This window comes from Arachis duranensis, chromosome 5, assembly GCF_000817695.3.
Source record: "Arachis duranensis cultivar V14167 chromosome 5, aradu.V14167.gnm2.J7QH, whole genome shotgun sequence".
Classification (NCBI taxonomy): domain Eukaryota; kingdom Viridiplantae; phylum Streptophyta; class Magnoliopsida; order Fabales; family Fabaceae; genus Arachis; species Arachis duranensis.
The window spans coordinates 27,369,604-27,394,496 of NC_029776.3; the positions used below are offsets into that span (position 1 = coordinate 27,369,604).

Sequence of the window (24,893 nt, forward strand, 5' to 3'; positions counted from 1 at the left end):
CACGTTTAAATTAAATAATATTTAGCTAATATCACTTCAAGAAATAAGAAATCTAGCTATAAAAAAATTGTGGCTAAAATTCATAAAACTGAAGCAATTATACATTGGCATGAAAACATTTGTGACTAATAAAGGAATTATATTCTCAGTTTGTCATAGTTTTAGGACTATTAACCACACTTTTAAACACAATGAATATATTAATTAATTACATTTTTTNTTGTACTGAAAAAGAAAGACATAATAATAAAAGTATATTATTTATATAGATAAAATAAGGTTTAATTACTTTGTTGGTCCCTATAGTTTCGTGAACTTTTCAATTAGCTAGGTCCCTATACTTTTTTTTCTTTTTAATTGAGTCCCTACACTATTTTTTTTTAATAAAGTCCTTCTTAGTAGTAATTGGCTTAATTTTATAGGGATTCAAATAAAAAAAGAATTGGTATAGGGACCTAAATAAAAGGAAAAAAAGTATAGGGACCCAATTAAAAAAAATTTGGTGTAATGACTCAATTAAAAGGAAAAAAATATAGAGATCTAATTGAAAATTTCGCGAAACTATAGGGACCAACAGAGTAATTAAAAAAATAATATACCTATAAGAAATAAAAGAAATTCTAAGGTGTTCTAAAATAAATATACCTAATTTTCAATTAATACTTATCAAATCACTACAAAAAAAAAAGGTCTATGGTCACGGTGAAAAACCGTGACCATAGCTAGTGAAAAGGGTGACCATAGGTCTATGGTCACGGTTTTTGACCTATGGTCACGGTTTTTCCGCCGTGGCCTATTCTCTCGTGGCCATAGGTCTATGGTCACGGTTTTTTTATCTATGGTCACGGTTTTTATGGTCACGGTTGTAATGTTCAAATTCGGGCACTTTAGGCCACGTTTTTTTACCGTAACCATAGGTTAATCTATGGTCACGCAATAAAACCGTGAGCATAGCCTATCTATGGTCACGGTTTTGGCCGTGACCATAGCCTCTATAGTCACCCCTTCCTAAAACCGTGACCATAGATAAGGCTATGGTCACGGTTTTGGCCGTGATCATAGCCTCTATGGTCACTCCACCCAAAACCGTGACCATAGCCATATCTATGGTTACGATTTTGACCGTGACAATAGCCTCTATGGTCACCCCTTCCCAAAACCGTGACCATAGCCTTATCTATGGTCACAGTTTTGGCCGTGACCATAGCCTCTATGGTTACTCCACCAAAAACTGTGACCATAGCCATATCTATGACCGTGACCATAGCCTCTATGGTCACTCCACCTAAAACCGTGACCGTAGCCATATCTATGGTCACGGTTTTGACCGTGACCATAGCCTCTATGGTCACTCCTTCCCAAAACCGTGACCATAGCCTTATCTATGGTCACGGTTTTGGCCGTGACCATAGCCTCTATGGTCACCCTACCTAAAAACTGTGACCATAGCCTTATCTACGGTCACAGTTTTAGCCGTGACCATAGCCCCTATAGTCACCCCTCCTTAAACCGTGACCATAGCCTTATCTATGGTCACGGTTTTTTGCCGTGACCATAGCATCTATGGTCACCCCACCTTAAAACCGTGACCATAACCTTATCTATAGTCATTGTTTTCACCGTGGCCTTAGCTTATCTATGGTCACTCCTCCTTAAAACCATGGCCATAACTTATCTATGGTAACCTGTTTTTTCGTATGAATTTTTTTAAAGCATAATCACATTCCAAAATGATGATAGTCACAAAATAAATCTAAGAATGAGAATTCAATAAATGTAAATCATAAAAGTTTCATTAAAAAGTAGATATCCATTACAACACTAATCAAAATAGGGTGTAATTTATCCATTACATGTATTATCAGATAAAGTCTCTTATCAAAATGTAAAGAACACATCAAAATAATACATTTAGATAACCAAAATCATTATAAGACCTATCCTATCTTATATTTGTATAGAACATATTTTCTTCACATCATGTCCTCTTGCTAGCAAAAGAAATAAAGAAGTTAGAACAGAACAACAAATGTTTTTGATGATGCATGCAGTGCAGTTGAGTAATGAATATGGAGCACAAGTTAAGTAAGTCAATCAATATGAAAATTTCAACCACTAAATAACAAGGAGCATTTGCATGTGGTTTTGATCCATTTGGTAATGTCTATATGTTTTTAATCTATCTTTGAGTGGAACTTCAAGTCCCCTGTTGAAGTCGCTTAAAATTGAAAAAAATCCAGCACAAAGAAACAACCACAACCAAAATAGAAGCTTAAAAAACAAGGTAATACCGAAATACTATTATTAGCTTCCAACCCATCAAACGAATCAATTAATCAATACCAGCGAAACAGAAAAACCAGATTGAGTGTGAAATCAATAGACAAAGTAAATTTTAAAATAATAATGATGCTGATTGCTATATATTACTGAGTACTAATTAAATGCCGATTGCTACCCCCTCACCTTCATGTATTATTATTGCTTTATCTATTTTTCTATACCTTCTGAAGAGAAACAATGGTAGGTTATGTATCTTAGTTCGTAATTAGTTTCTTACCCTTCTATTCAATACGTACTCATGGAGCCAATTAGCCAATAAAATCAACAATAAAATTAACATCAACAGCAATCAGCCACTATTAATTTAACTACTAATTTTGACAGTACTTACTTCCATATCTTTTGACACATGGTTCGATCCCAGTGAAGGAGGAATGCTTCACCTCGCATCATTTGGTGCACTACTTGCATCAGGTGGAGATTGTTGGGCAGCTTCTATCATTACTTGCACTTGTTCCGCACTCATACCAGGATTAACTTGTTGCAACACCGTTTTGATCAAGCTCGTTAAACCATCTAACTTGGAAGTTAAGTTATTTTGATTTTTCTCCATAGTTGAAACCACTTCAGCATGTTGTTGTTGCATTTGTCGGATTTGCTTATCCTTTTTAAGAGAGGATTTTGTGACTGATCGACCATAGAAACGAACTCTACCATGTCTCTCCTTTCCAAAAACTGTTTGAAGCGCTTCATCATCACTGTATCCAGCTTGCTTCAAATTTTGAAGATGATCCTATTACACAGAAGGAAAATTGAAATAAGTTCATGTGCGCATATGCTGAAAATATAAAAAATGATTTACACATTTCTTTTAGTGTACATTTCTACGAAACTAAACAACTCACAATCGTCTCTTGTGTTCCCGAATCAGTCTCTCCTTTCTTGTTAGTATGAGTTACAACAAACATCTCAGACTGTGATGGATCTTCATTGCCCTCTTTTTTTGCACGCTACAAAGAAACCATCAAGATTACTCAAAGTCAACACAGATGACATGAAAGATGCAAAGATACTTAAATGCAAAGCACAAATATAATACCAATTCAGCTCGTACTAATTCAAAACTAACTGGACCCATTCGATGATTCCATTTTTGTTTGGATCTATTTTCACGATTTTTTTCAGAAATAACCTACATATTGTTGTAATGTAAAAATACATAAAGTTAGTTAAATACACGATACCATTAATAAAGCCAAGAAAGTTGTGAAAATAACTTACTTTGATGATATCAAGACTCCAAAAGTGAACTAATTTTCTAAAATATAGTTCAGGTACAGTAATCGGACGATTTTTCATCATCTCTCTGAATGAGCTGTACGGTGTATAGTGATATTTTTTATGTGTTTCTTAAATTGCTTCCATGACTCTCCAATGGTATCTATCACCCAAGGCTCAGCATCACTTGGAATTTTATATTTAAACTATGAATAAACAGTGAATTATGTTATTTTACCATACAATGCTAAGCCTAATTGTAAACAATTTAAAAAGGAGAATGGTCTAGTTACCTTTGCATAATCCAACATTGAAGTTTTAGTCTCACTTGACACAGCTTGCCAACTAGTATATAATAACGTTACCAAATTAGAGTTTCTTTTAAGTGTACCTAAAAATCGACTAAACAATTGAACCTGTGTCTTTGTTGGGCCTATAGGTCTGCCGTTGCACCATGTTAACTCTATCTGTGTCTCCATAGCATGAATATGCTTGAGTTGGGTGGGACCACGAACTTTTTTCTTTTTGGTACCTATTTCCAATGTCATTACTAGAGAATATTAACAAGAATACTAATAAAGTAAATAAAAGAGTAATCAACTAAATACAAGAGTTAGGTTGATGTCTTTCACTATTTGCTATTGAAAAAAAAAGGATAAAGGCATTACCGAGTTGACTGTCACTACTATCACCAACACTTGGATTGTGATCATCATAATCATATTCATATTCTTCATCATTTTCATCCAACGATATCCCATATTTTTCGAAGAATTCATCTAAAGTCATAGCTGGGATAAGAGACTCAATCTTATGTTCTTCTTCGTTGGCATCTTCTTTATTTGATTTCTTCGTCAGCATCTTATTGGTTGGCTTCTTGCTTTGACCATCAGCGTCATTGGTATTCATCTTGGTTTTATCATCTTCCACCTTTGATTTCTTCATTGGCACCTTCTTCCTAGATGGCTTCTTCCCACTTTGACCCTCAAAGTCATTGGCTTTCATCTTGACTAGATGATTTTCTTCATTGCAGTTCTTTGTTGGCATATTGATTTGATCCTCACGGTCTTTCATGTTTGTTATCTTCTTGGTTGCCATTTTGCTTTGACCTTCATCGTCAACTCTTGTCAGCTTCTTTTTCAGCATCTTGCCCTTTTTCATTGTCTCATGTTTACTACTATCCCCACATGCAGCTAAAACATGCTCCCTTTTGATTTGAAATTGTTTTAGCAATGCATAAGCACTTGGGAATTGTATTTTTCCTGAATTTTTACTGGACTCCTCATCTTCAAGGGACTTCTTTGTGACTCTATTTGTGATAGGGTCCTTAACCTTTTTCTTTTGGGATTTCCTTCATTGTTCATCCTGTATTAAAAAAATGTCAAATAAAGCATAAACATAATTAAATTGCATGAAGAGAGAAAAATAAAGCATCAAAACTAATAAAGAAATGGGCATATGCATTATCATACGGCAGCCACATAATAAAGTAAACAAACATTGAGATTTCATGAACAAATAAAGCATGAACAAATAAAGCTTGATGGACAAATAAATTATATGGCAGCCACATATTTTAAGAGGGCTATGGACCACTACTGTCATATCAATTTTTGTACAAATAAATCATATGGCAGCCACATATAAAGCATCATGAACAAATAAAGCATCATAGACAATTTTTGTACAACCTCAATTTCAGCTTCACTGTCAAAATCATCAGACTCTATTTCTTTGTGGTTAGGTTTGATCTTGTTCGGTGTCACATCAACAATAGTGGGTCGCACACCCTGTCTAACCAAGTCTACCTCGCCAATATCACTCAAGGGTATCGGACTATTCGTCGATTCATGTGGCTCTCTTATGTTAGGGTCAAACTGTAATTGGACCCCAATGTTAAACAAGTCTCTTGGAACCGTTTTCATCACATAATGCTTTTGGGGAATATATGGATCTTTCACATAAAAGCACTGGTGTGCTTGACTTGCCAACACAAATGGTTCGTCTTGGTAACATCTTTTGTTGAAATGAACGTATGTCAGACCATAATCATCTTCCTCAGCAATAAATCACTCACACTTGAATAACACAACTTTAAATTGGCTATAATAGTCTAACTCGATAATATCCATGATTCTACCATAATATCTTATATTGGACTTGATTGGTTTTTTGTCCTTAACACTTGCAAAGCTTGTAGTTTCAGCTACCACAGTGACACTACTGTTTTGTGTTTTTCGCATCACTTCTCGCCGCTTAGTATGAAATTGTATCCATTGACAACATAAGCAGAAAATGATTTTGCAACTTTATTTGGATCCTTAGACAACTGTCGTATCCAACTGGGAACATCATCCTTCATGGCACGTCCTGTAAACCAGTCTATAAAGTCTTCATTCTGATCTTTAACAACGTTCCACTTTCACTTCCGCTTGTCTTGCTTTTGTTACTCACCATGTTCTCCACAAGGGATGTATATTATTATGTAATACTACCAAAATTAGTCTAAGGAACAGAACTAATGAGAAGTGCAAAATTTACCTCATGTAAGGCTCCACGTTAATGCAATTGTTCAATACATATGCATTAGCTTGAAGGAGTAACTTCTCGTCCAAAATAATTAGTTGCCCTTTTTTTCCACCCAATGGACTTTCCTTATTTGTGAACAAGTTTGAATCAGGCTCTTTGGTTGAAGTGCCTTCATCATTATTCCGAGATACTATATTGAATCTTGTTTTCACTCCCTCATGCAAATATCTTGAACAAAAAGTTAAACACTCTTCAGTCAAATAACCCTCCGCAATTGATCCTTCTGGACGACTTCTATTACGTACATACCCTTTTAGTGTGCACATGTATCTCTCAATCGGATACATCCATCGGAACTGGACGGGACCACCTAACCTTAATTCATTAGCTAAATGAATAGGCAAATGAACCATTATATCAAAAAAGGTAGGGGGAAAAATCCTCTCCAACTGGCACAAAGTCTCTACAATCTTTGACTCTAAACCATTAATCTCTTCTAAAGAGATTTTCTTTTGACATAGCCGACGAAAAAAGGAACATAAGCGAACTAGAGGAACAGCAACATGATCTGGAAGAATGCTCTTGATTGGTATTTGCAACAGGTAATACAACATGAATTGAGCATCATGAGTCTTGTAACCGTAAAGCTTTCTCTCTTCTTGTTGTACACAATGAGAAATGTTTGAAGCACTTTCATCAGGCAATTTTGTTTTCTTCAAGACACCGCAAAAAATAGATTTCTCGCCTTTGGTCACGGAGAAGCATGCTTTAGCAAGTTTAGTTCTTTTGCCATCCTTCGTATTTATTGGGTGAAGATTCTTTCGAATGCCCATCTCCTTAAGATCATAACGAGCCTTTGCATGATCCTTTGTCTTTCCAGGAATATCCAATAAGGTACCAATTATACTGTCGACTATGTTTTTTCGATATGCATTACATCAAGGTTGTGCCTGAGCATACAATGCTGCCAATAAGGGAAGAGGAAGAAGCGACGGCGCCGCGGAGTTTGGGACGGCGGTGGCGCTGAAGAGCTTGGGACGGTGACGGCAACATGGGGCTAGGGTTTTCAAGTTTCGATTTCCATCAGTCACAGTTTTATGAATTGGGGGAAGAAAGAAGAGGGCCGCGGGGGTTTTCAATTTCCTTCAATTTGGTTCTCATGTATTTCAATAATTATTAAATTTTTTAAAAAGAAAAAATATTTAAATTAATAAGAAATATAGAAAAATCTTAATTAATTAAAACTCAAATGATTAAAATTGTAACTGTAGACCCCTTTAAGTCACCCCCTAAAACTATGATCATAGACCATTTTAAGTCACCACCCAAAACCGTGATCATAGACCATTTTAGGCCACCTTTCCGAAAAACCGAAACCATATACTCTTTTTGGTCACTGTAAAAAACCGTGACCATAGACCCCTTTAGGTCACCCTCAAAAACCGTGACCATAGACCCCTTTAGGTCACCCTCAAAAACCGTGACCATAGAGCCTTTTAGGTCACCCTTCTGAAAAACCGTGACCATAGACCCTTTTTGGTCACTGTAAAAAACCGTGACCATAGACACCTTTAGGTCACCCCCAAAACCGTGACCATAGACCCTTTTAGACCACCCCCCAAAACCGTGACCATATGCCCCTTTAGGTCACCCCCCAAAACCGTGACCATAGACTCTTTTAGGTCACCCTTTTTTGAAAAACCGTGACCATAGACCCTTTTTGGTCACTGTAAAAAACCATGACCATAGACACCTTTAGGTCACCCCCAAAACCGTGACCATAGACCCTTTTAGGCCACCCCCAATACCGTGACCATAGCCCCCTTTAGGTCACCCCCAAAAACGTGACCATAGACCCTTTTAGGTCACCCTTTTTTGAAAAACCGTGACCATAGCCCCTTTTTGGTCACTGTAAAAAACCGTGACCATAGACCCTTTTAGGTCACCCCCAAAACCGTGACCATAGACCCTTTTAGGCCACCCCCAAAAACGGTGACCATAGACCCCTTTAGGTCACCCCCTAAAACCGTGACCATAGACCCTTTTAGGTCACCCTTTTTTGAAAAACCGTGACCATAAACCCTTTTTGGTTACTATAAAAAACCGTGACCATAGACCCCTTTAGGTCACCCCTCAAAACCGTGACCATAGACCCTTTTAGGCCACCCTTTTTTAAAAAACCATGACCATAGGTACTCTATGGTCACCCTTTCCACCAAAACCGTGACCATAGCTTTTTTTTTTGGTCACCCTAAAAAACCGTGACCATAGAGGGTCTATGGTCACGGTTTTTTACCGTGACCAAAAAAACCGTGACCATAGACCCAAAATGTTGCAGTGAATGCACCAACTAAGTGTGCAGCATGTCAATGGACAGAGTAGGTACTTCATCAGTTGGAAACTTCACCAGTTGCAAACTCAAAAACATGTTTAGACTTGTCAAATCCTACGAATATATATACATCATTACTAAAACCACACACACACTTACATTCTCAGCACTAAAGACCTTTTTAATTGCATTATTCGGATGAGTCAACGTTTTGAAAAGAACTCATTCGACTGCAACTCGTTCTTGATGTTCAGGCAAATGTTCTAATATTTGTTCCTATAAAAAAAAATAGATTAGTGTATATAAACATAGGAGGAAACAAACATATCTAGTTAGACGGTACCACAAACAAATAGCGTACTAACAACTTAAAACTACTATAAATGACCAATTTAATATGAAAAAATTAAAATATCTAAAGAATATATTCTTACTTCAATGTAATTCCACTGTTTCTTTGTGGTTTTTTTCACTGGCCATTAAGTTTCATTATGACTTTTTCATCTTTTTTAAATGTCAAATTTAAATTGTTGTCATTTTTTTATTAGAGATTTTTTCGATAGAAATGTCTACAACTAAATACAACATTAAAAAAAATAAACTAAATAAATAAATTCACAAAATAATATAAAAAATCTAGATTACCTGTATCTTTGAAATTCACAACTAAAAAGTCATTGTGATCTTTCCTTGCAGTATCACCCTATCATAATCATTCGTCATCTTTGTATCCAAAGGTCCATTATCATCTTGGTTGATCCTTATTTCATCCAAATCTTTTGCAAAGTTTTTATTATTTTCGATATTATATACTTGTCATAATTTTTCTAGAAGTGCTCTTAAACTCTTACATTTTTTATAAGGAAATAAATACCCGCTAAATAAACTATAAAACCAAAATGAGAAAGAAAAACAAATTTTAGTAGTGTGCTTAAAGAAAGTGCATTTAGGTATTACAGTAATGAAGATTCCAAAGATGTGAGTGAAGTGTTGAGCAGTTATGAAAATATAAATGAAGTATTCGACAGTTATGTTGTAGTTTTTTCAGGGTTTATGGTGTTTAATTTAACTTACCGCCAAAAGAATTAATTAATATTCAAGCACACTTTAAAATTTCAAATCTTAAAAATTCAAACATGGTGTTTAAAATTATCAAACAGTGAAATCAAGAATCATGTAAAACAAAATTAACCTAATTTGAAGAAAGAAATTCTGGTGTTTAAGATTGATTTAGAGAAAACGTATGACAGTGTTGATTGGAAGTTTTTAAAGCAGACTCTCATGAATTTCAATTTTTCTATTCCTATAGTCAACCTGATTATGAGCTGTGTCACTTTATCATCTTTGTTAATTTTCTGGAATGGCAATAGATTGGACATTTTTACTCCTAGACAGGGTCTTTGGCAAGGAGATTTTATGTCATCATATCTTTTCGTGTTGTGTATGGAGAGATTGTCCTACTTGATTAACTATCAAGTTGTTATAGGGAGGTGGAAGTCGGTTGCTATTTCTAGAGGGGATTCGAGAATTTTTCATTTAATGTTCACCGATGATTTGCTTCTCTTCTATAAAGCATTGAAACGACAAGTTCAAAATATAATGGCAGCATTGGAGAGTTTCTGTAAAGCTTCTAGGATAAAAATTAATGTGGATAAGTCTAAAGCGTTGTGTTCCCATAATGTTTCAGCGACTAGAAAAGAAATCTTTAGTGGGGTGTCCTCCATTCATTTCATCCAGCATTTGGACAAATACCTCGGGATTACTCTTAGTCTTCTTGGGTGATCCGAGCATCTTTTAATGAGGTTTTGAATGAGATACGAGGACAGCTAGCCAATTAGAAATGGCGTTTACTCAATAGGGTAGGAAGGCTCTATTTGATCAATTCGGTTGTGGCGGCTATTCCTACTTACCGCATGCAAGTCTTTCTCTTTCTCAAAGAGATAACAAATTCTATAGCATCTATGATGAGGAATTTTCTCTGAAAAGGTCAAGCCAATGGTTAGGGGTTAAATCTTGTTAGCTGGAAGGTGTAGGTCACTCCAAAGAAGTTTTGTGCTAATGTTGCTCTTCTTGGGAAGTTAATTTGGTAACTCTTTCATCATCCCTACAAGCTTTGGGTTCAACAGTTAGCACCTAAATACCGTTTTCTCTGGGTGACGCTTTTAGCCATTCTACGGATTACAAATCTTATGTTTAGAGGAGTCTATGTAAAATTTGAGATATTTTGAAGGATGGTTTTAATTGGTGTATTAGAGATTTGGACCAGAATTTTTGGTTCTCTAAATGGAAGAAAAAGGGGTAGCTATGTAATAAGATGGATTATATTAACATTTCTGATTCGGATCTTCGCATTTTGATCTATGGTTGGTTGGAGAGTGATACCTTGAGTAGGTCTATTCTCCTCTTCACCAGGTTTTGCATGAAAGCATTCTCTCCTACAACCTAGATGTGCAAGCAAATTCAGTGGTAGGATGAACTTGGTCTGGTAGGGTGGCTAAGATTTATGATGCCCATAATGGCTACTTATGGCTCTGCAAGAAGATTTTTGGATAGGAGGAGAGAGGAAACTGGCTTTGGCTTTGGCGTCAGCTTGTTCCGAAAAAGATCAAATTCTTGGCTTAGCTTTATCTGCGAGAGGCATTGGCCACTACTATTTTTTTGTCTCAGAAGAAGCCTTTCACCTACAGATAGTTATCCCAGTTGCTTGACTTTCCAGAAAATAGTTTTCTACTGTATTCGGGATTGTTCGAAAGCTCAATTTGTTTGGAAGACTCTAAAGATTTCAAGTCATCCTCTAGTTTGAAGAATTGGTTCTTGTCCCATAGCAAAGAGCTAGGAACAATGAGATTTTTAACCATCATGAACCTTGGCCTCCTTTTAAAGTGGCTTGTATGGCTTTAGCCTTCGAGAAAAAGCTTTGGAATGTCTTTGAATTGCAACAAATCTCTATTCCTTTTATGATTAGTTGCTTTTGGATTCCTCCTTCGATAGGTACTTTTAAGATCAATTGTGATGCTAGTTACTCTGGTTCTGGAGATCGGTTTGGTTTTGCCTGTGTTAATAGAGCCTGTAATGAAAATTGGCAATGAGGCTATTTGGGGACAATAGAGAGCTGCAATATTCTTCAAGGAGAGTTGTTTGCTATTTAGAGGGGATTTTTTTAGCCTGCGATTTGGGGTAAAGAGATGTAATTTGCAAAACGGATTGTCTAGAGACTTTCATTCTTGTTAACAATTCTCATGATAATGCCGGATGTGTAGATCCTTTGGTGCTTAGAGTCTGTTTGGTTACTGTCTTCAGAATAGATGGACACAAAGACAACTATACCAAAAGACATAGACACAGATAGACATAAATTTTTTAACGTGCTTGGCAACAGTGTACAAGACACAAAAATTTAATCCAATGGTCCATTTTATCCTTATTAGTTCTATACCATCATCTACCACTAACACTAACGCTGCCGTCACCATAACTTTCTACCACCACCGCCGCCACCTGCAATTTTTTAACTTTATCACAAAATACTATCTTCAACTTTCATTTATTCATCAGCTCAGCAATTCAAATTTTTCATAAAAATAAACTGAAACATGTTGAAATAAATAAAAAAGAGAACGAAGGTGAGACAGACAGATATCAAGAATGGTCGACCACTATTTTAGACTTTTTTGGTTTTTTTTTTGCCTTTTTTAATGAAATTGATTCAAGTAATAGTGGAGACAAATAGATCTAAGTAATGCCTGATGAGTGTAGACAAATAAATCTGACCAAAGATGATGACCAATGGTGGTGATGGGTGCGACTAGGGGAAGAGAGAAAGAGAGATGAAAAGGAAGAAGAAAGAAGCGGCGTCAGTGGTGGCGACTGCAGCAACGGTATGGAGGGATACAACAATGGAGGGAGAAGCAGAGTGATGGATGTGGCAATGCGAAAAGAGAAAGAGAGAAGGAGATGAGAAAGAGAGGAAAGGCAATGGCTATGGCGATGGTGTGGAGGAGGGACACAGCCATGGAAGAGGGAGGATGGAGGAAGGGACGTGGAGGTTGAAAGGATTCTGCTGTTAGAAATACAGAATAGAGAAGATAATAAGAAGGGAAAAGGGGTATTAGGGTTAGATTAATTAGGGACATAGTTGGAATTTCAAAAAAAGAAAGGATAAAAATGTAAAATTTTGTATCTTATAAGTTGTGTCTCAATGTCTCAACTTAAAGGAGAGACACTAAAAACATGTATTTTGTGTATACTTGTGTCTCACCGTGTACATAAAAAATATGTGTTTCAACAAACAAATGGTGGACATGTGTCATCGTGTCCATGTCTTTAATGTCCAGGGACACCAACCAAATGCACGCTTAAAGTCAGAGATATCATGAATTGGAAATGGGGCGTTGATTTTCGCTTGATCCTGCGAGATGCAAACACAGTGGTAAACATCATGGCAAAGACGGTATTGAGATCGCATTCACAGCATGTAAAGTTTCCAGTGCCTTAAAAGGAGTTTGAGACGAATATTCAGAGGAATCATTCTGCGCCTTCTTACTCCCTTCTTTTTTTTCTTTTTGGTGTGGCTATTTTAAATTTTTTGACATAAAAAATGTAACCTAATAAAATAAAAGATATTATAAATGAAGAGTTGATTCATTAAAATATAAGTAGTATAGTAAATAATTAGTATTAGATGTTAACCAATTGATATTGTATAAGACAAATTTAATTTATCTTTACATAATAATATATGAAAACAAATGGTAAAATTAATATTTATCTAAAAAAATAATTGTAAAACAAATCATAATGGTACATAACAATTAAATAATAGTATAAATATAAAAATTTAATTTATAATTTCACAATATAATTTTTAAGAAGATAAGTATGCATATAATGAGTTCTCGATTTATGTTTATTATTAAAAGTGAGATCAAATTATAAGTTAGGGACAGTACTCACAAAGATACGTAATGAGTACTAAATCATATAAATAAAGACTAACTTTTTTTTAAACTTATCTTCATTTCTTTTAAATTCAACAAATGATAAAACAATTTATTTTTAGTAAAAGATTCACTGAAACATACCTTTTTCTACTTAAAAATTACTAAATTTTTTATTATCTATCTAAATTATATTATTTTGGCTAGATAAATTTTATCTTTATAATTACCTCAAATATTAGAATATTATCTTTATCTTTATAATTTTGTTTTATTTAGATTCATTTATTTTAATTTTTTGGATTTAATTTCATAAATTTGTGTTAATGTCAAAATATTTAAAAAATAAATAATAGTATAGATTAACAAATTTAATTAAAAAATAATAATAAATTTATTCAAGGCAGGACGGCCATAGTATACATAGGAGATAGGGTTAGAGAAGGGTTAGAGAAGCAATTCATCACTGAAAGGGCAAGCAAGTAGAGAGAAAGGTGAAAGGAAAAAAGGAGAAGGTCTTCTGATACTAAAGAGATAGGTTAGAGTTTCAATTTTATTTTTGAGAGAAGAGGAAAATAATTTTACTAAAACGAGAAGTATAAACTTCGAATTCAAAGGCTAACGGTTAAAATATCAAATTTTAGCTACTGTGACAATATTTCGGGATAAATACAAGACACACTCATTTATTTTTACCACAATATAGTGTTCATAGTTAAAATTCGATGGGTAAATGATGGAAGGTAAATCTTTGTATACTAATCAATGAAAAATGTGGTACATATGATAGAATGTGATGAGTTAATTGACACTGTAAATTGCAGAAATTGAAAATAGATGCAAAGAATAGAAATAGAGTAGACTAAACAATAGAGAATTAAAGTATCAAGTATAGGTTTTCTATGAATAACAGAGAGACCCAAATTATTCTTCATGGAGCTGAGAACCTGAGAAGATGAATATAAGAATTCATAAGAGTTAGGAAGAAAAAGAAGAGAAGAAGAGAAAGAAAAGTGACAGGAGATGCATAATAGAGAGAGAAATTATACCATAACAGCCTAGTAATGATAGCCTTCCAAATGTATATCTGTAATATGCATTCTTTCACTCCTCCTTAGTGCCCGATTAGCTTGATCAAGCTCCACGTGTTCCTTTCTTCTAACTAACTCCCTTTTGTTGTGATGTGCACGTTACATTTGCTTGACTCGTGATATCTGGTTCCTTCTTCATGTACGTATCATTATTCTCCTCATTAAAAACAACATTGTCCTCAAGGTTGAAGAATGGGGAGACTTTGTTGAAACTCACGGCATGTTCTCATGTTGTTGTAGCAGCAAAAGTGGCGCCCCATTTCACCAAAACTTCTTGTATTTTTTTGCCATCACGTAGCACTATCCTTTTGCTAAGTATTTCATAAGGCTAGAGAATGTGGCCATCCTTAGTTGTTTGTAGTGATAAGGTAAGGTAGGGAGTATCGTGTTCTCCACAAAACTTATTTAATGCTGAAATATGAAAGGCATCATGAATTCGAGCTTTTAGATGTAAGTCTAGCTTATAGGCAACCTCGTTCAATTTTTTCTTGACTTGGAATGGCCCAAAGTAATGCATTTCCAATTTGTGATTCTTTCTCAATACTATAGAACTTTATCCGTAAGGTTGTAGTTTAACCATAACTAATTCCGCTTCATAAAATTCTTCTTATCTATGAAGTTTATCAGTAGCATGCTTCATGAACTGCTGAGTTTGATGTAAATTCAGCTTTAGAGAATCCAAAAGTCAAACACGCTGCACCAGCATCTCTTGCAAGGATGGCTCATCATCCTCAGAAAACTCGTAATGCACTAGTGATGGAGGATCTCTTCCAAACAAGGATTTAAATGGTGTCATCTTGATGCTGTTATGAAAGAAAGTGTTGTACTAAAATTATGCCCAAGGAATCATCTCCAACCACCTCTTTGGGTACTCAAACAAAAACAGCGGAGGTACATCTCTAGTGTGCGATTTAAAACTTTTCTCTAACCGTTCGATTGTGGATATGTTAAACTCATCGCCAAACTTGTTCCCTGTAATTTAAATAGCTGGTACCAGAAATCATTAGCACATACTTTGTTCCTATCCGAGACTATTGATTTGCGAAAATCATGTATCTTTGCCACATTTTTAACAAATGCCTCTATAACTGTCTTGCTAGAAAAGTCATGCTTGAGGGGAATAAAGTGTGAAAACTTTGTGAGACAATTGATGATCACGATAACTATCAAAAAGCCTCTAGATAGGGGTAAGGCCACAATAAAATCCATTGCAATATCCTCCCAAACCTGAGCTGGGATTGGTCAATAGAAAGAAGAACATATCCATTCAATAGTTTTGGCAATGCCAGCATGACCACCTAACGCCCATCATGAAATTTCTTGAGAATTAGTTGGATTCGACTACTGCGCTGAGGGATAACCACACGGCTACGCCATAGTAAAATGCCATTCTTGAAAGAATATTTCTTATCCTCCGAGGAATTAGAGCTACACTACCATCTGTAACAGTCCAAACCACCCGCTAGCACGATATTGTCCGCTTTGGCACACAAGGTCTCACGGTTTTGCCTTTGACAATAGGGATGATGGCCGAAGTCTCCTACACTCACCCGTCAAAATGCATCATGTTAGGGAGAGGTATTCACACCCTTATAAGGCATGCTTCGTTCCCCTCTCCAACCGATGTGGGCCTTACAATCCACCCCCCTAAGGGAGCTCAGCATCTTCGCTAGCACATCGATCCGGGTTCTGGCTCTGATACCATAATGTAACACCCTACCATACTTAATGTTATGCTTAAGTCATAAGACTGAGATAGTAAGGTATTACGACCTCTAAGAATAGTAATATATATAATAATAGAGAAAATGATACTTAACTAGGAGCCTTGAAATAGGGGATATATATATAAATTTTCAATATCCTTCTTAAGGAGTTGCAGCCATTCCAAACGAGGAGTTGACCAAGCAGCAAGGAAGCAACATGAAAGAGCATCTGTTGGTATATTTTTAGGACCTGGCTTATAATGGATCTCAAAATCAAAACATAGCAGCTTGTATAACCATTGGTGTTGTTCCGGTGTATGTAAATCCTGTTCAAGCAAGGATTTCAGGCTCCGCTGGTCAGTTCGAATTATAAACTTCTTACCAAAAAAGTAATATTTAACCTTTGCAACAATTTACTGATAGCATAAAATTCTGTCACATAAGCAGATTTCTTTTGCATCATTGGAAATAACTTCTCAGAGAAAAAAGCAATAGGGTGCTTGCCTTGAGATAGCACAACACATATACCCACACCAGACACATCTGTTTCTAATTCAAATGGCAATGCAAAATTTGGTAAGGCTAATATCGATTTGGATGAAATCACCAACTTTAGGGCATCAAATGCCTTAGTCATTATTGTATTCCACTCAATTGTATCTTTTTTTAGCAGATTAGTTAACGTAGCTGTCAGGAAAGTATATCTTTGAATGAATCTTTTATAGTAACTTGAGGCCAAGAAAATCACGAAGTTGCTTGGTAGTATTAGACACTGGCCAATCAAGCATAACACACATTTTATCCAACTCCATATGAACACCATTTCTAGAAATAATGTGTCCCAAATACCCAAGTTCAGAGATCCCAAACAAACACTTGAAAATTTTGGCAAATAAGGATTCTTGGAGCAGAAGCTACAGAACAATCCCCAAGTGGTATAAATATTTCTCCCAAGTGACACTATATACCAAAATGTCATAAAAAAACCAAAACAAACTTTCCTAAGTAGGGGTGAAAGATATCATTAATCAAGATTTGAAATGTGGCAGAGTATTTGTCAACCCAAATGGCATCACAAACCATTTGTACAAGCCTTGGTAAGTTCAAAATGCAATCTTAAGGTGATCTTCTGGTTTAACAAGAATCTGATGATAGCCTGAGCGCAAATCCAACTTGAAAAAAATAGTAGCACCAAACAGTTCATCTAATAATTCATTTACTATTGGTATAGGAAATCTGTCTTTTACCATAATATTGTTTAGAGCTCGATAATTCGTGCAAAAATGTCATGATCCATCCTTTTCTTTACTAGCAAAATGGGTGAAGAGAAGGGACTCTTGCTAGGTTGGATAACCCCTCTTTCAACATGTCTTGCACCATTAATTCGATTTGAGCCTTTTAGCTATGAGGGTAATGATATAGTCTAGCCTTTACGGGAGCAGCACCTTGTACCAGTAGAATGTTGTGATAATGTATTTTCAGTGGTGGGAGCCTTGATGGTAAAATAGCTGCAACTGAAGACAGAAAAGAGGCCAAATCAGGTGGCATACTCTCGGGCAACTGAAAGTTGGTATTTACTACCATATTCGTTTGTTTAACTTCCAAGGTATAACACTTAGCAATAGCATTAGTATGGGCCAAACGTCTTATGTGATGATACTGAGCCTGAATTGGAGCTGGAGTATGATCACCAAACAAAATAATGAACTTTCCCTCATGTAAGAATTTGATAAAACCTATTTCATAATCTACAATATGGGCTCGGAAAAGCTTCAACCACGTTGATCCTATCACCACCAGCTGCATTGAGAACGTACACATGCAGAAAAATGACATTATACTCTTTGAAATCCATTGCCACAGAAAGAATGCATCCTTCCATCATAAGACATCAAAACTCCCCACGATAACCTTGAAACCTGGTGCTAGTTCAACTGGCAGATTGAGAAACTTTACAATTCTGGGTTGCATAAAGTTGTCAAAACAGGCACCATCCAACAGAACCTGGATCTCTAACCCCTTAATGGCTACCGTCATGCGAATAGTTGCTGGACCATTAGTTCCATGCATAGCATTATAAGACAGGTGATGCTCCAGAACCTATTGCTCAAGCAGTTGCTTCGTATCATCTGCAGGAGAATTGTCTTGTACCACCTGCTCAGTAGTGGCATCGTCTTCTGCTTCCAATTGTAGTAACATGAGCTAGTGGTTAGCACATCGATGTGTGGGAGATAATCGTTCGTCGTGCACTAGTAACAAATGCCCTTTTAATGCCTACTCTGCATCTCCGCAGGACTTAAGCAATGAATCGGAGGCTTGGGTGGAGCAGAGAGAGCTTGAGGGGATGGGTTAGGTAGCAGTGATGGAAGGGCACTGCACACTAAAGGACGAGCCACTGAAGAATTGGCTGTAGTTGTTATGCTAGCATAAAAAAAAGAAGGCGTGTGTCTTGGGACAGACACAAACTTGTCTTCATATAGTCATGTTAAGGTAAGAGCTCTCATCAAAGATGGAGGGCATTGAGCTTTTACCTCCCTCCTAATGTCTTGCCTCAATCCACTAATAAAACAATAATCCCACAAGGAATCTAGGGATCTATGTTAGTGTGATTTGTCAAAGACACAAATTTAGAGTAATACTCATCCACGTAGGCTGTTTATTGCAGCTTGAACAATATCTCTCTTGGTGATTCAAACAACAAAGGGCCGAATTTTAGCTCAATAACGCGCTTTATCTGAAACCATGAACGAAACTGAGTTGTGCGTTGCGACATTTGGAACCATAGGATTGCTGGTCCAGACATATGAATTACTACAATTTCGATCTATTCATCCTCAAGACTCTAAAAAATTCAAAGTACCGATCCATAGAGAAAATTCACCCCAAAGCATATGTGCCATTAAATTTTAGTAAGTCAAAATTTACCCTCTGATTCAGCCCGGAACAAGGCTAAAAGTCAAAACTCGAGTTTGAACCATGAGTGTGCTCCAACGATGGTGAATGACTTCGTGATCGATCCTGAAGAAAGCTGCGTCAAGGATGATTGAATAACATCATATTTCACATTAGCAGCTTCGTTTGCGCGAGCATGCTCAGCGCAATTTTCTTTATTCATAACCTTAATCATGTATGTGGAACAAATTTTTTAATCGGCTTCGAGACTCTTCATGCGTGTATTATCAGCAATAGTAATGGTGAAATGAAAGCACCAATTGATGGAAGGTAAATCTTTGTATACTAATCAACGGAAAATGTGGTACATATGATAGAGTGGGATGAGTTAATTGGCGTTGTAAAGTGAAAAAATTGAAAATAGATACAAGGAATAGAAATAAAGTAAACTAAATAGCAAAAAATTAAAGAATCAAGTGAACAACATATAGAGAACTGAATTATTCTTCATGAGGTTAAGAACCTGAGAAGACGAGTAAAAGAATTTATAAGAGTCAGGAAGAAGAAAAAGAGAAGTAGAGAAAGGAGAGTGACAGAAAATGCAAAATAGAGGGAGAAATTCTACCACAACAACCTAGTGATGATAGTCTTCCAAACGCGTAATTGTAATGCGCATTCTTCCACTCCTCCTTGGTGCCTGACTAACCTGATCAAGTTCCAAGTGTTCCTTTTCTCTAACTACTTTTTTGTTATGATGGGCACATTAGAGCAACTCCAATAGGTGAGTTCTCAACCCACTTTTTCTGACAAGATGCAGTTCTATATGTAGGAGAGGAGAGAAGATGAGTCCCTTCACATAATTCGAGAAAAATAAGTTCCTTTTTAGAGGAATTCTTAATATCCAATGGTAACAAATTTAAAAATACTAATTATATTATAAATTTTTTAATATGAATATTTTTTAATAGTAAATTATTTTTAAATTCATAAATTTAAATAATATTATTGTAAAAATAGTAATTAATATAATTTTAATTATTTTAATTAATTAATTAAGTTGGACTATAACAGGAACTAAAATTAGTTCCTTTTAATGGAGAAGAGAAAAATAGTTTGAGTTTCTATTTACTGTTTATAATGCAAAAATTAATGTAGAATTACTTTTTATGACAGGTGGACCATAAATAAAAACTAAGATAAATTTTTTACTGGAGATTTCTTACATTTCTCATTTGCATGGCTCGTTTTATATGATTCTTTCTTCATGCATGTATCACTAAATCCTATTTTTGTGGTAGTGTATATGGAACAGTGAAAAATATTTAAAATTTATGATTCACTTATAAAGTATTAATTAAGATTTTAGCTTTTGAAATAAATAAATCCGTTAAAATTTATATATATTAAATAAAGGGAAAAAAGCTTATATGATTTTTGTCAAATTATTTTGAATTTAATTAATCATGAAAAATTAATGCTACACATATCAAAATATAAAGCTCGGACATTATTAATTCAGTAGATAAAAAGTTAGTTAATAATGTAAGAGTGCAAATAAGTCATATATGTCACTAAATAAAAATTATGAATTACTTGTAAACAAAATAAAACAAAAAAAAGGAAAAATATTGCCATATTGGTTCGTAAATCACAAAATGATTTGTGTATGCAGGTACTAAATACTTTTTTCCTGATAAATCTAGAACTATATAAATATGATGTAGACTGCTCTGAAAGAAAACCTCCATCATAAGAAAATGATGTACCGACAACTGCTCAATTAATAACCAAAGTTCTTTTCTAAAATAAATTAAAATACTATTCTTTTTAATCTCTGGGTGTATCTTTGGCGGAAAAAATATATCAAGAGGTCGATCAGTTCTAAAGGAACCACAGCATTTGCAATTTTGCATGAAAAAGAGAAAAAAAAGGAAAAAAACAAAGAAGTGCGGCTGCCGACTGGTTAACATAGATAGCTGATAATGACTTCCGAAAAAGCGTTCTAAATTTAACTCTGGAAAGTTTTCTTTAATTATTTAACGGAATATATGACTAGCATATACACGGATTGATATCATTAAGTTTTACTGCTACTGCGTAATTATTTTTTTATTTATAATATCTGTTAATTTACTGACCTTTATAATATTAAGAAAATATAAAAAAAAATGAAGAAGGCCATCAACAATAAATTGATTAGGTAGCTAAGCCCACTAAAAAAGGCAGGTTGATTTAGGATTTGGAATCCGTCAAATTTAAAAAATTCGCTAAACTCGTACCGCTAAATTGGCAGGTTTTGACAGAACGGGGGATGTCAATGGAGCAGGGCGGGGACGGGAGATGCCTCCCTGCTCCCCATCCCCGCCCCCAGATTTACTTCCCGTCTCCGTTTCCGTTCCCCGCCGTGGGAGAATATTGCTCCCCATCCCCATTCGACCACAGGACCCCATTCTCCGCAGGGACCCCATTCCCCATCTATCTGATAATTCTAACTAATTATTAATTTTCATATGAATAGGGATGTTAGTATTCATTTTATACAAAAATAACAAGATTTTATACAAAAAATCTAAACGATTAGATGGTGACTTCTTTCGAAATGACGCAGTGGGGGAACGCAACGGCGAGCGAGAGGATAGAGAAGTGGACAAGGTGGGACACGCGGCAACAGAGAGAAGAATGGACACGACGACAAAGTTACGGAAAGGAACGCCGCAAATAGAGAGCACGACGCAGTGAGGATCATGGTACGGTGAGGTGTGACGATGCGGTGAGAAGGGAGAGCGGCGAGAGGGTGGCTGCAGAGAGGTTGGATGGAGTATGGACAGTGTTAAGAATTTCTGAATTGAAGAAGAGTTATGTGTGTGTGTGAACTTCGGGGATTAGCGGGAATGGGGCGGGGATCCCCGCTCGGGTCCCCGCGCCTGCCTCGGGGGAATTTGGTCCCCCGTCCCCATCCCCGCGGAAAAAATATTTTAGTAGTTTACTATTAAAAAAAACGAAAAATCACAAACTTTTATAAGGCTACTATCTTCCATCTTCCTTTAGGCTAACATATTTCTTATGAGAGGTAGCAAAACGGGTTCAATCCGTCGAGCCGACCCGCTAAACCCGCTAAAAAAGACGGGTCGGACTAGGTTTTGGAGTCCGCCAAGTTAAAAAAATCCGTCAAACTCGCACCGCCTAATTGGCGGGTATTAGTGGGGCGGGGGCCGAAGATTTTATATTTCTTTTTTTATTAAATAAAAGAGTGATTATTATTATGAAATTAATAATTATAAAATTTTTAAACACTTTTTTTTCATTTTTTGTTTTCATTTCTTTTTTAGTTATTAAATTTATTTATTTTATTTTACAATTTCGTATATATACTCAAATTATGTGACTTATTTTCTAAAATAAAAATGATTCTATTGACAAATATTATTTTGAATAATTTTATTGAAATTAAAAATTAAAAAAATAATATAAAATTATATGATAATTTGACTATTTTTTGTATTTGATTTTTTAATTATTAGTTTTTAGTTAATTTTAATAAATTTTATTTTTCTAAAAAAAAAAGAGTCAAGCGGGCTAGCCCGCCGGCTCGCCAATCCGCCATAAAACGGGACGGACTAACATTTTTGAATCTGTTTTAGTTGACAGATCAGACCGGTCTACCCTATTTATGAAACGAACCTGAGTAGAACGAGACAAATTAAGTTGGATCGATCCGCTTTGCCATCCCTAATTAAATTGCCCGTTTCAATGGCAACGCCCCCCACAATATGTGCAACAAACAATATAACAATTACTACATACATACCCAACATAATAACTGTTTTTATAATATTTGTCTTACAATGAAAAAGAAGAGAGAAATCAAAGAAATTTATATAATTAACAAGAATTAAGAATTGAGTTATTTTTTGAGTAAACTATTAAAAATGTCTTCAAAAAATTTAATTGCTAAAAAATATTCTTAACAAATAAAAAATTACATCAAAATATCTAAAAATACAAGAAAAAGTGTCCAGACCTAAATAAATAAAAAGCTAAGATAGACTTAATATTAGAATATTGTTATGATTTTTAAATTTTTTAAAAATATTTTTGTTTATTAAATTTTGAAAAATATTGTTGTCAATGACTAATTTTTAAGTGTTATTTACTATAATTTATTTATTTATTTTACTAATTGATGAGGAAACTATCATCATTCCGAAATAGTATACTTTCATTACTTTGGCAAAGATTAACTTAAAACACTATTTCTTTTTCCTCTTACAGAAAGTCACGGACGAGATAATTATCCAAATTTGTATTGTCGTAGTGATGTATCTGATGACGTCTTCACTTAGATTTTAGTGACTAATTGAGGATATTTTACTCTGAAATGAAAAAAGTCAAAAACTTAAAACGATTCAAAGTGAAAGACCATGTAGGGACGTATCACGTATGTTAGCTGACGTAAACACAACAGAAATTTGATGACGTGAGTTGAAGCCATGCGCTGATGTAACAGATGATGTCATACATTTATTGGTCAGGTGTGTACTAATTGGATTTGTTGGTTTATTTCTGACTTGTGCACGTGGTTTGGTGCGCCATGTGACATTATGACTCTGTGAGTTAGTTTTGCACTTTGTCACGAGCGAAACATCTATTGCCGTTATTTTTAAGGATCTTGGTGTTGGATACTTCTTTTACATATTATTTTACTGTTAGTGAATCAATTATATATTGAGTGATTTAGTAATTAATAAATTTCTGAAGCATTTTATGACACAAATAATTTGTAAGGGATGAATTGTTAGGAGAAACTTTTTTATATTTTTCTATAAGAAATTCATCAAAGGTGTATAGGGGAGAAATATTTTTTAAGAGTCTAATTCATAAGAACGTATTGACTGTTAGAGGCGTATTGTTAATTTGTGAAAACAAATTATAAATTTGATAGGAACGTATTGTAATTCTTTTATTCAAAAATATAATTAAAATATATAAAAGGGAGAAGAGAACGTTAGTGCATTTTCATTAAGATTCATTAGGAGTATAAGTATTTTTTTTTTTGAGAATTTTTTTTATAGAAATAAAAACCACTATTTTTATCTATGATAGTTTAGAAAGCAGACAAAATTATTCATAAAAAAATAAAATTAATATTTTATCTATAAATTCTGTATTACAAAAATATCCAAATATTAAATTTTAAGTTGACTTGATTAACAAATTACCCAAATTTTTAAAATTACTTGTATCTTCTCCACTACTTTCACCATCATCAATACACATTCCAACCCCACCCCTACCTAGCACCCAATAAATTTTTGGCCATTAACACCACTCTCTCATTGGCACTGCCACCGGATCTTACTTTGTCCCAACTTTCATCAACGAGCAATACAGGAGATCCAGAATTCTATATCTGTGTGCGCTGTTGAATTGTTCTTTCTCCTCCTCTTTTGCCATTCAATCCTCTTCCTTCTCATATAGTTAATCACAATCATGCTTTCCTAATCATTGATTAATAATTATTCAAAATTGCTCACCCATTCTAATGCGTGTGATTCTCAACTTCGTCCCAAATTGTATTTTTTTAGGTTTTCTCATTTCAAATCACAAACATAAAGCAAATTAGAGTCTTGTCAAACTTTTAGTTTAGTATTAAAAAATATGTGGTAGCTATCCATTCCTTTTCTTTTTTTTGGTCTTTTTATTCAATATTCAGCTTACGTTAAACCAATGCAAATTAATCAACCCGTATAAAAAGAAGGTGATTATATTTATTTAAATTTTATGTATATATTTGTAAGTAAAAATGGAGTTATGAAATGATAATGAAAATGGTAAAAGATGATAT

At 34.9% G+C, this 24,893-nt stretch overlaps 1 protein-coding gene across 1 annotated transcript; it reads right to left on the reverse strand.

Annotated features, from left to right (window-relative positions):
* Positions 1-2,679: 2,679 nt before the first annotated feature.
* Positions 2,680-3,523, reverse strand: LOC107488942 (uncharacterized). Its single transcript, XM_016109729.3, has 3 exons — positions 3,383-3,523; positions 3,189-3,293; positions 2,680-3,076 (listed from the first exon to the last, which is right to left on the reverse strand). The coding sequence occupies exons 1-3, from the start codon at positions 3,419-3,421 to the stop codon at positions 2,723-2,725; spliced, it is 498 nt and encodes a 165-aa protein (XP_015965215.2). The 5' UTR covers positions 3,422-3,523; the 3' UTR covers positions 2,680-2,722.
* Positions 3,524-24,893: the final 21,370 nt, after the last annotated feature.